The sequence below is a fragment of the Diabrotica virgifera genome, chromosome 7, assembly GCF_917563875.1.
Source record: "Diabrotica virgifera virgifera chromosome 7, PGI_DIABVI_V3a".
NCBI classification, from domain to species: Eukaryota; Metazoa; Arthropoda; class Insecta; order Coleoptera; family Chrysomelidae; genus Diabrotica; species Diabrotica virgifera.
The window spans coordinates 23,104,227-23,120,949 of NC_065449.1; the positions used below are offsets into that span (position 1 = coordinate 23,104,227).

The following is a 16,723-nucleotide window of genomic DNA, read 5'->3' on the forward strand; positions in this document are numbered from 1 at the left end:
AAAGAGCGTAAAAATATTTTTTAGGAAATATTTTGAACTTTTTAGTTATGTTAATTACCATTTAATAAATGTATAACGTATCTTCACATGTACCTATGTGCGGCAGATTCGTGCAAATATTATAAGAATTATTGAGCATTTAATGGTAGAAGCATATAATTTGGACCACATATACTACACATAAAAAAGTTCCAATTTAGATATGAGGCCATCTCAGTTTTGTTCCTTTTACAAAAATGACGGGCATTCAAAATGGCGACTATACATATGTGACTAATAGCACGATAACTTTTGAACGAGACGTCAGATTTCAACCAAATTTGGTAAATAGGTTATTTTTTTGATGAATAAGATCGAGGTCTTGAACCGGAAGAATCGGTTTACCAGAAGTTGTGTTTTTACTGTTTTTTTTTTATGTAAAAATATGTTGTTTCTTTTTCAATTCTTTCACCCTGTATATATAAATTTTTAAAAAAGGTAATACCGCCATTGAAAAGAGTGTAAAAATATTTTAGGAAATATTTTGAACTTTTTAGTTATGTTAATTACCATTTAATAAATGCATAACGTATGTTCACATGTACGTATGGGCGGCAGATTCATTTTGAATGCCGCCATTTTTTTAAAGACAAAATCTGGGATGGCCTCATCTAAATTTGAATATTTGTATGTGTAGTATGTGTGGTCCAAATTATATGCTTCTACCATTAAATGCACAATAATTCTTATATTATTATTTGCACGAATCTGCCGCATATAGGTACCTACATGTGAAGATACGTTATCCATTTATTAAATAGTAATTAATATAATTAAAGAGTTTAAAATATCTCCTAAAAAATATTTTTACGCTCTTTTCTACGCCGGTATTACCTTTTTGAAAAATTAATATATACAAGGTGAATGAATTGAAAAAATAAACAACATATTTTTACAAAAAATCAGGAAAAACACAACATCTGGTAAACCGATTCTTCCGGTTCAAGAGCTCGATCTTACACATCAAAAAAAAAGAACCTATATACCACATTTGGTTGAAATCGGACTTTTCGTTCAAAAGGTATCGTGCTATTAGTCACATATGTATAGTCGCCATTTTTAATGCCCGCCTTTTTTGTAAAAGGCAAAATCTGAGATGGCCCTCATATCTAAATTTGAACCTTTGTAGGTGTAGTAATATGTGGTCCAAATTATATGCTTCTACCATTAAATACACAATAATTCTTATAATATTTGGACGAATCTGCCGCACATAGGTACATGTGAAGATAAGTTATTACATGGTAGTTAACATAACTAAAAAGTTCAAAATATTCCCTAAAAAATATTTTTACGCTCTTTTCAATGCCGGTATTACCTTTTTGAAAAATTAATATATACAGGTTGAAAGAACTAAAAAAAACAACATATTTTTACATAAAAAATCAGGAAAAACATATCTTCTGGTAAACCGATTCTTCCGGTTCAGGAGCTCGATCTTATACATCAAAAAAAGCACCCATATACCAAATTTGGTTGAAGTCGGACTTTTCGTTTAAAAGTTATCGTGCTATTCCTCTCCTCTTGTGTGAATTTACCAATTTACTTGCTTTAATCCTTCTACGTGCAAAAGGAGCTTCTCTCAGATAATCTACTAACACGTCATCTTGTTGCTCTGTGGAGATCTTCTGACCTCTTGAACCACAACCGTGCTATAGAGTGAAAATGATCCCATCATTGTTTGACTTTCCATATGCACATATGGCTCACATTTAAATCTGCAGCAACTTGACTTAGTTGGCAATTGATCTTGTTTTTTGCGCGTCATTCAAATGTATTCTAGGCATTTTAGACGCTTTTAATAGTTTTTTATTTTATTTTTTAATAGGCGCGAAATTTTTGACAAGCACTTTGATAGTTTAGTAAATCTATAGGACCCTGCGATTTTACAGTATTACAATGTAAAAATGAAGGTGTAAATTACTCAGTGACCGCAACTGTACATATCACTTATTAAGTTACACAAAGTGTTAAATTTTATATAGTGCTTAAATAAAATTACAAATTTGCAGGTTCCTCAAACTCTGAATCAGCAGCAGTACAATCCACCACAACCTCCACAAATGACACAATCGGCAGTTTATCAACCTGTGCATTCTACCTATTCAGTACAAGGTTTAAGACAACCTCAAATGTCGCAAACTGTACCCAACCTGAGTGTTCAACAACGATACCCTACTGATACACAACAGTCGCAAACGTACGTAAACCAACCAAATCAACAAAATATCATGGCAAATCCCCAAGAGACGATTCAAACACCTGTTGTTTCAATGCAGCAGTGGAACCAGCCCCAATCTTCGGTTGCTGTACCTCAACAGTACACCGCTCAACAAGTACAGCAAGAAATTAAGTATAACCCATCCGTAGTGCCACCACCAAATTCTTTTGAGAATCAGAGGCAATTTACACCACACCAATCTCATCAAGTAGCAGCTCCAACCCAACAGTATCATCCAGTTACCCCACATGTTCAACGACAAAACGGAATGGGTGATCCCAACCACCAGAACCAGCCTTATCAACGTCAAGGACATCCACAGCAACAATACTATACTCAACAAGTGGCTACATCTGGGGATTCCAGACAGCAATATGTGCAAAGAGACCAAAACCAAGTTACTCATTCAAACATGAAACAGAGTGAAAATACAAACCGTGTTGCATCTACTCTTCAGATGAGTCCAAATGTAAAGCCAGAATTGTCGAAGGTGAGTAGATATCTTCGTCTATTGCAGACTCCACTAATGTAAAGGTTGGCTATAACCATCGCAAATTCGTCTCTATCTTCTGCTTTGCTTTTCTTAAAAGCCTCTGTGTGTTTAACACAGTCCAGTCGCAATATTTTTAGTCTGGATATTTGTCGCCTAGCAGGAACTCGTTTTCCTTCGGGTTTACCCTTTATGATCAGCTTCAACAACTCGTACTTATAATTTCTAAGTATGCGCCCCTAATATGCTATCTTTCTCATTTTAATAGTGGTCAAAAGTTTTCCGTCTCTTCCCATTATATGCACCACCATTTTGTTCATAATATGATAGGTCCATGATATTTTCAAAATTCTCCTAAAAAGCCACATCTCAAAAGCTTGCAGCTTTTTCAAGTCATCAATAACTTGCCCTATTCATCTAATCCGTTTTCAAATGTTTCCTTAAATTATTTTTAGACTCAAATTGTACCCGACACACCCCAAGCAAATTATGTACCTGGCATAGGAGAAGCACGTACTGAGCAACAATTCCAAACTCCCCTTAATGCAGCTGGACAAACAAATCTTCAGTATTCACAAAACCATCCTAATTGGGAACAAAATAGAACTGGTTCTGCACCACAGTCAGCACCATATAATCAAATAGAACAGAGAAATGAACAAAGTAAAGTAAACCAGTTACCACAAGGATACCAGTTTAATATTGGTCATCAAAAGGTTGAAAATCAGCCGCAATCCGTTCAGCAGTATCAAAATAATGAGCAAAGCTACCAAAACCAAGAAACTATGTATACCTCACGTGGATTGAACCTAAAAGATGCATTTGGAAAAAATTTGAACCAATCAAATAATCAAAATCCAGGAAATGTCCAACCAAATTATCAAATGATGAATGCTTCTAATACTAATACGTTTAATACTCAAAGTCACAGTTTACCGGCACCCAAACATACTGAAACTCAACAAAATATTGGTCAAATTCAACCCACTTCATCTTACCAGTATGACCAGTATTACCCACCACAGCAAATTTCTTCCTCACCAAATACAACACAAGATCAAAACATTACATCTACTGGAGTAATGCAACAACCACATCAGACAATAAACTTGCAAAGCACAGCTTATCATCCTCAACAATTAGGACAACTTCAAGCACAAGGAAACCCTGCATCTTCAGTTACAGCCACTACTTCAACTGCTGTTCAACAAACGTCAATACCAGCAAATCAAATGCAACAAAATTATCAAAATCAACCCACTACAGCTGAATCAAACCAAACACAACCCAACATCAGTACATACCAAGACAATTTCCGAATCAGACCTAGTCAACACCAGTTAAACTCTCAACAGCGTTCCATATACACCCAACAAAATATTGGCCAGTATTTGCATTCTAATGGCCCATCCCAACCACAAGTACCCAGGTTAATGCAACAACAGGCACCAGTGCTAAACACTATACAGGAAGATGTGCCTGCAACTACTGCTGGGCAAGTTGGGTACCAGCTAAAGCAACATGAACAAATTCAACCGAATAAAGCTGGAGATTATTTGGCTCAGCCACTTTCCAACCCATCATTCCAAGGAAATACTGCTGAGCAAGTTGGGTACCAGCTGAAGCAATACGAACAAATACAACCGAAGCAAGCAGGAGATTATTTGACACAGCCCCAGTCCAACCCATCATTCCAAGGAAATACTTCTAGTCAAATTGAGTACCAGTTGAAGCAACACGAACCCGTACAACCGAAGCAAGTGGGAGATTATTTGACACAGCCACATTCCAACCCATCATTCCAAGGAAATAATGCTGGACAAGCTGGGTACCAGGTAAAGCAACACGAACAAATACAACCGAATCAAGCTGGAGATTATTTGGCATATGCACCTACTAACCCATCAATCCAGGGAGATATAAACCAGCAGACTAAACCAACTAAATCTGCTGCTGAGTTATTTAAGACGAATGCTTTCGAACCGACTTCAATTTCAAAACTGGCCAAACGGCACTTAAATAAGTAAGACATATTTTTATTTATTTGTATAATATAACAATTTTTATTAGCACTTGCTTTTTTGACCAATTTATTTCTATAAGTACATAGTTTCAATAGACAAAAAAAGCTTCTTAGACAGCTTGTCCAAATTAAATACTGTTTAAAGGCATTTCATATTTCATCATCAAAGCTAATAAGGGCGCGTTTATACGTATCCAGTAACTGACGCCAGTCGCACTTACACGACAGCGCTGGCATGGTAGTGGCATGATCGTCTGGGCAGATTATCGGAGAATAGACCATTTTTGGGAAAAGTTATTTACCAGCAATTTTATTGCTGGAATCGAATTTTATGATTTAGGGGAGGGAAATATAGATTTTCACTTCATTTTCAGGGTGCTTCATTTTTTATTAAACAAATGAACTACGAAGTTTGATGTTTTTTTTTAAATAACTCCGAAAATATAAATTTTAGAACAAAACTGACTTGACCATTGAAAAATTCAGACAATTTTACAAAAAAAACCTTATATAAAGAATTTTTTAAAATTAAATCTGTATCTTCTATAATTTTTTATTTATAACGCTAAAGTCACCCTTCTCACAAACATTGGCGCACTGTAGATAGATAGATCATAGATCAAACTAGAAGAAAATTTAAGAGATTGTGGTAGTGAGTTGACAAAAATTAAGAAAAACAAAGGCCCTAAGTTGCTCCCTTGGGGGACACCAGATGTAGCCTGAAATTTATCTGAAAAACACCTACCAATTTTGACTCGTTGAAACCTTGATTCCACATACGATTTTATAAATTAATGTACAAGCATCATACGAAAAACCAAACTCATTCAATCTCGATAAAAGAATGCCATGGTTTAACATATCAAATGCCTTTGAGCAGTCAGTCATTATTAAATCTAATTGGAGTTTATATAAAGTTCCCATCACCCAGTGGAATATTCTAGCAATTATAAAATACTGAAATTAAAACCGAACTATAGCCTCAGGTTTTCTTAACATTTTGTTTTTTTAGTCATTCGTTTATGCTGGATAATAAAAGAGTTAGGTACTAGACTAGTACAACTAGACATGTTCTTCATCAATACACGGTGTTTTTATGATTAACTATTTAGATGGGGAATAAGCCACAATTAAATTGAAAAAATAATTTTATTAACAATTTGGGCTTCGAGACGTTAATAATAGTATATTATTCAACGAGCATGTAATGATGGCTATTACTCACGATGATGAAGTTTGTCGTAATTCATCAGAGTGAGTAATAGCCATTACATGCGAGTAGAATACTATACTTTTTCTACGACGTTTTTTACTTTAATTGGTAAAAAATTTAATTATCAACTACTCGAGATCTAAATTATAATAATTTACAAAAATACCTAAATGTTATTTACCCCTAGTACGTGGCTGAATAATTGGTTGCCTACTATTACTAAATTCTAATTTATTGTAAAAATGCAACCAGCAATAGTCAATATAAGTTCTATGTTCTATTCGTTTCCGAAAAATTATAAGCTTAAATTTGTACCTACTGTCAGTGAATCTAATAAATAGGAAATGGCTGTTGTCTGTGGACGTATTTCATATATATAGTTATAATGTATATTTACATTTAACTATATATAATATAACTATACATAATATTATGTTATAACATATTTAACACAATATAACCTGAAAAACAAACACAATATTAGTTATAAATTCCAATTTACATAAACAAAATGCGCTAATGTCACTGTCACTAAATTAAATGATCGTCAAAATTTATAGTAAACAAGATATAAACGTAAAACATATACTGACATTGTTACAGTTAAAATTCCTTTAAACATTTTTCGAAGTTAATTATTGGTATAAATTACAATAATTATTGTATTAAATAAACAGGTTTAAGTAATTTTATTTGCAGTTTATATACGATTAATGTAGCATGCGCGACTTGAATGTAACTTCAGCCCGTGAGTAATGACCCGTGAGTAACTTCAGCCCGTGAGTAATGAATTATTACTCACGGGTACAGTAATGGGTGCTATTACCTATGAAAAATAGCGAATAATGAGCATTTTATTAAACGGTCGTAGAAAAAATATTTTTTTTAATTTAATTGTGGCTTGTTTCCCATCTAAATAGTTAATCATAAAAATGCCACAAGGAAATACCTTCAGAACAACGGTGTTTTTAAATAAGTGTGACAAACTTTAAGGGGAATTCTGCATGAAAAAATAGTGACAGTTAGCTTTATAAACGTATGTCCGCAAATGTTTCGTTTCCGAGATACGGGATGTTGAATTTAACGATTTATTTATTGCTTTAAAACCAGTTGAGATATGTAAATGAAATTTGGTAGGTTTTAAGAGATAGTTATTGTAGATTTTTTGACATAAAATTAAGAATTTTATGTTTACCATTAGCGTGCATACGGGTAATATGATCGGTCATATTACACGTAGGAGCGCTAATGGTGAATATTAACTTCCTAATTGTATGTGAAAAAATGTGCAATAACTACGTCTTAAAACCCACCAAATTTCATTGGCATATCTCAACCGGTTTTAAAGCAATACAATAAATCTTCAGTTTGTAAGAAAAAATTCAACATCCCGTATCTCGGAAACGAAACATTTGCGGACATACGTTTATAAAGCCAACTGTCATTATTTTTTCATGCAGAATTATCCCTTAAAGTTTGTCGCACTTATTTAAAAACACCGTGTATTGATGAAGAACATGTCTAGTTGTTAAAGTACTTAACTTTTTTATTATCCAACATAAACGAATGAGTCAAAAAACAGAATGTTAAGAAAACCGGAGTCTATAGTATGGTTTTAATTTCAGTATTTTATAAATGCTAGAATATTCCAAAGGGTGATGCGAACTTTGAGAAGAAAACACAGTTTGATTGGTACACCCGGTATATAATGAAAATTTACATGTTTAGCAACAATATTATTACAGTGGTATTGTTAAAGAATCAGGCTATAACATGTTCAAAAAATCCTTAAATCGGCCAACAAGTTTAGGAAATATGAGACATCAAAAATGAGCAAATTTTTAAGTGGGCCGATTTCTATGCACGTAAGTTTATAAACTGTCAACTTTCTATGCTTATATTGGTTTCTATACATTTACATTACAAAAGAAATAAAAAGTGCAACAAGTGAAGGGTCCAGGAGTGTATTAGCTCAACGTACCCGTGTGTATAGTAGCGTGCCAGTTACTGTGTATACTAATATTTGGTTTTCCATTTCACAGTAATAAGAAATTTAGTTTTATTAACAGTTTATTTTTTGTTTTTCCATTAAAGTACTGTTTTGTATGGATAAACAACTTATATTTTCATAATTTTTAGGATAACACAGCCCACTGAATGCGATCTTGTATATGGCTACCCTCCCCAAAGAAATGAGTGAGTTACACATCAACTGTTTCAACAATATATGCCAAAAAATTTAAACGATATTTGATTTTTAGGTCTTCTATTTTTAACGCTCCGATACCTAGTATAAGACAGCGATCTTAGATCCTAAACAGATACTCCTCTAGTTCCTCCTAAATCCTAAAATTCCCGGTTCCCTCAGGTAAAGTGTAAAGTATGTATATTATACCTATATATCAATGAAAATATCACCAAAAGTTTTTTTTTTATTTTAATGTTGTACAGATAAATTTTAAATGTTTCTAACACATTCGTGAACACGTCTTCATATGCAGACAGTCATTTCCCTTTGTAAGTGTATGCATATGCAGTTTTGTCCGCGAATGGGTTAAAAGGCAGCATTTGAGATTTTAATTTTCTTTTCCTTTTATACTAAATACTACAGGGTGTATATAAAATATACTTATATTGCTTTAGCACATACTATTTCTATTTTTTACTATAATTCTTTAGAAGACAGTGCCACTAAAAGATATTTAGTCCTTTGACCAAAAAAATCACCAATCATAACCAGCGTCTTCAAAGTCACGCGTTGTCAACACAGAAAGGCAGTGGACAAGTGTCGAAATGGAAGAAAAAGCGCAAAAAGCGTTAAAAACAATGTCAAAAATATTAAACGTTTATCAACGCTTTCCAGAGCTTATTAAAAGAAGAATGTGTGTGTACTTTGTACGCACGTAAGAAGTTATACTTCTATTAAGTATTATGATTTCAACGAAATTAATATACTTTAAACAGTTTATTTATAAACTCCTGGACAAAATTAACGCACCACTTTAATTAATCTAAATATTTACAATATGAACACAAAATAAAACTAAATAATAATAAACACCTACAAATAAGTCCAACATGACTTTATCATGACCTTAATTTGCCTTATTGTTTCTTTAAAAATTTGTTTTTGCCGGAAATGCGTAAATAAGCTAGCATAACTCTGCATAAAATGCATCTGGGTCAACACTAATACCGTGTAGGCCCTCCTCTACTTCTTATGACTGCATTTATGCGTCGAGACATGCTTGATATCAAATGTTCAATAAAAGCTTGCGGAATATTCTCCCATTCTTCAAGAACGGCCTCAATGAGTTGGTTGTGATTGGCAATAGGGGGTCTACGACTTCGAATCTTTTTTTTAGATAATCCCATAGATGCTCTATAGGATTCATGTCCGGACTGTTAGTTGCCCACTCTAATAATGGAATATCAACATCATTTAGGTAGCCAATAACCTGTCGAGCCACATGAGGACGTGCGTTGTCTTGAATGAATAAATAATTAGTTCCAAGAAACGGAGCAAAAGGCATTACATGTTCGACAGTAATGTTGTCTAAGTAATAATGGGCATTCATAGACCTCGTACGTATGGGGATCAACTCCGTACGAGCTTCAAAACAAATTGCCCCCCAAAATATTTTAGAGCCACCACCAAAAGGTATTTTAGGAGAGATATTGCAGCTGGTAAACCTTTCTCCTCGCCTTCGCCAGACACGCTCACGACCATCTCGAGCTTTTAGGCTTACTCTAGCCTCATCGGAGAAAAGAACTCGTTTCCAATCATCGATGGTCCAATTTTGATGCAATCTCTGAACCCTGTGTTCTCTGGTAAGCAAGGGTTTCTTGGCCGGTTTCCTGTTGCTCATTTCTGCTTCATGTAAACGTCTTCTAACTGTTAGAGACGATATCGCGACATTTCGAACATCTGCTAGCTCATTTTTTAGCAAATTGCTGGTGACTCTCCTATCTCTGAGAGCACGTTGTCTCAAAAAACGATCATCAATTTGATTAGTGCAACGTTTTCGCCCTTCCCCTGGTCTTCGGTGGTACGACCCTGTTTCATTATATCACCTCACCTTGCAACTGATGGTGGAAAGATGTCTTCGCAACAAACCTGCAACGTATCGCATTGAATATCCTTCATCTAGGAGAGTCGATGCTCGCACTGCCTCCTCCATTGACAAATTTCTTTGGCGGTTCATTTTTTTATTTGATTTTTATGCAAATAAACTTCCAAACATGCATGTGATGAAAAATATCACAATAAAAAGCTTATTTCTCACAAGCACTTTGCTTTAGTCGGCACTTTTTATGAAAAGTTTAACTCACTTTTAGTCTAAAATGAAGTTTAATACAAATTATTACTCATCCGTAAAAGAGAATCTAAATTGCTTCAAAATTCTGCTTTCCATCAGTCATCTTCCTCTTCTGCTATTTACAGGTCACTACCATATCATAACCCACATCTATCTGAAAAGATTAAACGTATTGTATCTAACTCTTCTGAGAATATACATATTTCTTTCAAAGTTGGAAATACCCTTGGCCACTTTTTGACAAATACTAAGGATACAATACACTATATGAATCGTAGTGGTGTTTATAGACTGACTTGTTCTGATTGTGATGCCTCTTACATCGGCAGGACTTACAGATCACTCTCAACCAGATCTGCTGAACATTCTAAAAGAGACACTACATCAGCCTTTTCCCATCATTTAAAAGTTAATAATCATCATCTTGACATCCCTGATGGTGTTAAATTAATTCATAACATCCAATACAGAAACAATCTACGCCTGGATTTGTACGAGGACCTTGAGATTTCCAGAGACATGAGGACCAGCCCCAATTGCGTTAATCGTCAAACAACTTTAAATCGTCCTTTTACTCCTATCCATCGACAACTATTCCCTTAATCCAACCCTAGTTTTCTCTCATTATTCCCCTCACCCCCCTCCCCCTTTACTCCTATTCTCCATTTCCCCCTCCCCCTCTTTTTCCACTACCCCACTAGTTTATAACAATCTTCTCTTTCCTTACTAATCACCCATTAACACATATCTCAACTTGCAATTTCTTTTCAACTTCATTACTGCCTCCCCCACTATCCCATCCCTAACACAGTTTTGATTCTTCTATTTTCCTATCCTTCATATTTTTCTCCACTCCTAGTCATTTCTGGTTTGACCTTGTGTCTCTGTCTCTTTTTTCAGGTCCTCTATATCTCATCTCACCATTTCTTTCATAATTTATTTAAATGGCTCTTATTATTATTAATCCTTAAATTGGTCTGGTTTATTGTCTCTTTGGAATGTTCTTCACACTCACTTATCCTGTTGCCTGTTATGTTACTTACTCATTTTCTCTCATCTCCGCTTACAATAATAAAAAACACCATACATCCAATCACTCTGGTCTGTCATATATATCACTTTCCTTACTTAGTAACATTCTGTCACTTCTTTCTTTTTAGATTCTTAGACTTTACTTAACAATAGGATACTGCACACCTATATCCATTACGACCCATTCAGTCAAACTTCTTTCAGACTATAACATTTAAGTTTTATTGCATTCACTATTCTTCTTTTTTCATCTATCTTTTCATTTCCATTCATATCAGGCAACTACCAATATCCATTTATCCCAATTTAAAATAAAAAATTTTTTCACATTTTTCATGTGTTTGATTTCAGTTACAATCACATACGTTCATAAAGTTCTGCACTTAAATATATTTCATTTAGTTCAGTCTGTTCACTCCACTATCACCAATAGAAATTAATCTCATACTTTTCTATTTCATATACTCATTCAATTTAGATTCTTCTTTACATACTGACACCAACCCACAATTTGACCTATATTGGTAGCTCTCATTCTAATTATTTTATTCACTATTCTACGTTGGTAGACTATCAAGATACATTACTTCCAATTCATTAGTCCTTTCAAAACTACATAAAGATGAATTGGACTTTATGTCACATAATTTAATTTTATTATATTATTACATACTTTCATTCATTTCACAATACTATATACAATCATATCCTTCACACATATATCTACCTCACTAACAGTAATCTTTAGTTATTTAATTTTGTTAACAACTATTTTCCAACTTTTAACAGACATAATTATTCATTACAATAGTATAATAATAAATTTAACACAATAAATAGCCACCTTTTGTATATATACTGTTTTCTCGCAATATTCTACCGTTTACCTTCAACCTGTTGCCTGCTTGCCTTGTTAGGCAACCAACATTTCATCACATAAAAATACTCTTAAATTCAGGTTTTCTCGGCTTGTTTAGCTTTGTTTTTCCACGCAAGTCTAATTATCTTATTATGTAGTGTATTTCCTTGTTTCAACAAACTCAACTTTCATCTCGTCATTTCACATCCGATGACGTCACAACTTAAACCACGTAATATATCTGCATTAAATTTAATGAATCTATAAGTTATTCTGGAATAGAGAGTTGCTAATTTAAACTTTACAGTAGATTTTATTATTCAAATAATTTAAATTATTTTTGCAGACAAACCTTCGCATTTTATTAAAAAATCCAAAATCAAATGAAACTTTAACCAAAAATTGGCTTTATCTTGTCATGTCATGTCACCCTTGTCAAATTGTATATCCACTTCATAATTTCTCAGTTGGTCTGTGCCCATTGAATTGGCAAGTACCTAGTATCTTCGAGCAGGGAACCATGGCACCCTTTTAGCATGTGTTCCACTTTATCCATTAACATCGACTTGTAGTCATAACATTTTAACATATTACATTATGTAAACCATATATGATGATGTTAACACTATTTACAGTGTGCTAGTTTCAAAATACTCGGCAGGATGTAAGTATTCCCACATTTTTCATTTGACAGTCACATTTTTAACCTTTTGCTTTAAACTAACGTGGAAATACTTCATTCTAGGCACTGAAGATGTTCTGTTTAGAACGAAAACGTTCTGCAATCGATGACATTTTATAGTTTTAAATAAACGATTTTATACCAGAATACATCTCGAAGTTTTTACTTCTGTATTGGTTTTTTAAACTATGGTATACAGCCAACTATTGGGATTTTCCCATTGATTTTTTAAGACTATTATTAGCTTGCATCACGGTTATTACACTTTATTACGGTTGTCTTGTCCGACGGTGGTGGGGAGACTTATATTTTTGACTTTACGTCACAAGAGTTTACATTCCCATATTTTTAAATGATTTTCAATCATTGAATGTGTGTTATTGTGTATATATGTGTATTATTTGTGTTATTATGAAATAATTAGACAAATAGTACACATTTTATCTTATACCGGGTGGTGAATCGTAAAAAGGGCCATAGGAAACTCAATGTAAAATTCTGAATTGTTGAATTCCTGCTTCCCTAATTATTTTACATCAAAAGTCATGAGAGAATACTTGTAGAGAATTAAAATCTGTATTAAAACCAAAAGTTAAAATTGTTCTACGATTTAAATGCATTCCAAAATTTTGAAAAATATGATACATTTGTCACAATAGGTATGCGTGTAAAAGTAAGGCCACACGTTACTATTTAACTGACAGTGCTCACACCATTGACTGAATAAAAATCCTTTCTCCGCAACTGAGGGTATCTTATCAACTATATTGTTTTTAAACAATAGATGATAAAATAAAAATATTGACAGTTCAAAAATGTGAACATTATTGCATTGTGTGTGGACTAAGTTTGGGCTGAAAACTAAAATGTATTACATTTTTACAAAATTTTGGAATATGTTTAATTACGTAGACCAATTTTAACAGTTATTTCCAATACAGATTTCAATCCTGTACAAATAGTTTCTAATGTCTTTTGATGTACAATAATTATTAGGGAAGCTGGAATTCAACAGTTACAATTTTACATTGAGTTAAGGCTATGGGTACATAATTCGCAAATATTTTACGTGTATCCCTACTTTTTCTGTCTTTACACGGCAAATTACGCGTAGTAAAATTCACACTGGTATGGATATGTAAACATTACTAGAATGTCATTCTACTTGAAAATGTCATTATTAATTTCAAGAGATGGGTTTTGAATGTTCTTGGATAACTGTTATTTTTATAATTGGAAATTATTAATTCAGTTAATAAATGTGATAATTTTTTCACTAACTATGTATTCAGTGATTATAATAATTTATTTGTACAACAAAGACTAATACTCAATCGAGAAAAGAGGAAAAGTGTTAAAGTGAGTTTTTAATAATATATTGTTATGGAACGCTTACAATTTTGAACATCTTTAACAACAAAATACTTGTATCACAGAATATATTATCCTGATGTATTCTCTGCTTGGATCTTCCACAAATAATACACAATAAATAACTTTTATTAAGTTCACGTCTTAAATCAATTATTTATCAAATACACTATATTTCAATAATATTTAATCAATAACTCAACATATTCCCGATGCAATGTCAAATATTTAAAATTGTCACCGATTGTCAGTGTCTGACTGACAATATATGCTGACAATATTATATTCGGCTGAGTGCGTTGTAAGACAAAGATAGATTTGGAAAATTTTACCACGGCATTGTGTTTATTTTTTTCAAATCCTGAAAAAACCAATAAATATTTTTGAAAATTTTAAACGCAGAATGAAAGACTAAATTATTACCGAGGGCCGAAAGTCCCTTAAAATAAATAAAAAGTTTATTTTGCATGATATATTTGAAATTAAAAATCATACTAAATTTTCTCTTAGATTTTCACCCCTGTAACTTATTAAAATAAACATTATAGAAGTTCTCAGGGACTTTCGGCCCCCGCTAATAACGTGATCTTTCATACTGCGTTTAAATTTTTCAAAAATACTTATTAGTTTTCTCAGGATTCGAAAAAAATGAATCCCCATTTGAATTGCATTGCAGCCGAAAATACGTACCGATCCTCTTAATGCAAAATTTTGACGGATGTCAAAATTCTCAATGTGCTTTAATTGTATTCATTTTTTTTTCGAATCCTGAGAAAACTAATAAATATTTTTGAAAAATTTAAACTCAGAATGAAAGACTACATTATTACCGAGGGCTGAAAGTCCCTGAAAACTTCTATAATGTTTATTTTAATAAGTTACAGGGCTGAAAATAAAAGAGAAGTGTGATATTTAATTTCAAATATTTCATTCAATAGAATCTGCTTGTTTATTCTGAGGGGCTTTCCGCCCGCGGTAATAATGTAATCTTGCATCCTGCGTTTAAATTTTTCTAAAATACTTGGTTTTCTCAGGATTCGAAAAAAATCATATTACGATTCAAATGACAGTAAACTCTCGTGACGTAATCTCACCCTTAATGTTCATTGGTTAGTCGATTTAGGCAACCGTAGTAATGTCTAAGAACCGTGAGCTTGCATAACCACTGTCACTGTCAAACAAGTTCCATAGGCAATTTGTCGTACAGTAAATTATCAATAAATAAAGATTATTGAGAAAAATATGAGTGGTGCGTTAATTTTGTCCAGGAGTTTATTTTATTTAAATATTAAACTAATTTTAATACTTACTACTTTTCAAAAAATTTTATTAAAACAATACCAACAATTAAAAAAATAGAAGAATAAAACACACAAACACATTGAAAAATGCCACAAATGATTTCTGAACAATAATTGTTGGAAAATTTTTAACTAAGTACGTATTTTCTGAAAAAAAAATATATAATAATATACTTACAATCATAAAATGTATTATAAAAAAAATAAAAGTTGTTATTGGGGATTGAACCCGCGGACCATGGGCTAGTTTTGAAATTCAAGTATTTTGGCTACGGAGACATATATACATTATGTTGGAAGATAGACCAACTGAACGTTTTAAACTTTTGACAGTTCTGAATTTAATCAAATTAGTTTGATTTTTGTGGAATTTAAATATTAAGATACAAAAAACATAGAGTAAGAAAACAATATTAGATGAATATTGGTAGAAATTTTGTTGGTAATCAAATTATGTAAATTAAAGCATTACATACTAGGTAGGTTTATTTTACATTTTCCAAATAGGTAGGTAAATATGTAATTTTTTATTACGATACTGAAACATTCAGAATTACGTACCTGTTGCTTTTAAAAAGTCACTACAATTTTAATCTTGCTTTTTTCTCTGCCCTCACAGCAATAAAATATAACATACACAACATTTGTTTACTCATAACCGACATATTGAACAATTTTATTGGCAGTTCATTGTAATTACCCAATCAGAGCACGTTTAGCGTTTCAGCTGCGCTCAGGACCAAGACTTTTGATGAATTCGCGCACATATAAATTTACTCCCAACGCGCCTAAAGAAGTATAACTTCAAAAACTTCCAAAATTTTTAGGTTTTGTTTTTGATGATTTTGCCACTCTTGGTCACTTCTTCTTTGGGCAGCTTAGCGACGCGCGACGTGTGACTTTGAAGCCGCTATTGCGATTGAAGTTTAGGAGCAAATGTCTGCACTGATAGTGCACTGAAGTATCTTATTATTTTTTAATGCTACTGTCAGTTTATATAATTTAATTTTCTTTATTTTTGTATTATGTATTATTTTGGATAATCAGAATGTATGGTTATTTTTGTTTTTGAAAAGTTCTTTGTCATGACAATTTAGTTTTAGAATTTGGAAGTGAGGACCACATAATTCTTAAGATTCGGTTGTTCTTTTTGCTCTTTTTATTGGTCCCAAA

The 16,723-nt window shown here is 32.8% G+C and overlaps 1 protein-coding gene across 4 annotated transcripts in view; it reads left to right on the plus strand.

Annotated features, from left to right (window-relative positions):
* LOC114324781 (mediator of RNA polymerase II transcription subunit 12-like) overlaps positions 1-16,723 on the plus strand; it is a 69,133-nt gene that overhangs the window by 50,516 nt on the left and 1,894 nt on the right. For 2 of the 4 annotated variants that reach the window (XM_028272623.2, XM_028272625.2), the window contains exons 9-12: positions 2,052-2,750; positions 3,206-4,773; positions 8,126-8,182; positions 8,248-8,366. In XM_028272623.2, coding sequence (XP_028128424.1) covers positions 2,052-2,750; positions 3,206-4,773; positions 8,126-8,182; positions 8,248-8,296 — 2,373 coding nt within the window. In that variant the 3' untranslated portion in view covers positions 8,297-8,366. The remainder of the gene's footprint in view (positions 1-2,051; positions 2,751-3,205; positions 4,774-8,125; positions 8,183-8,247; positions 8,367-16,723) is intronic. The other 2 variants (XM_028272622.2, XM_028272624.2) reach the window with 1 other exon arrangement.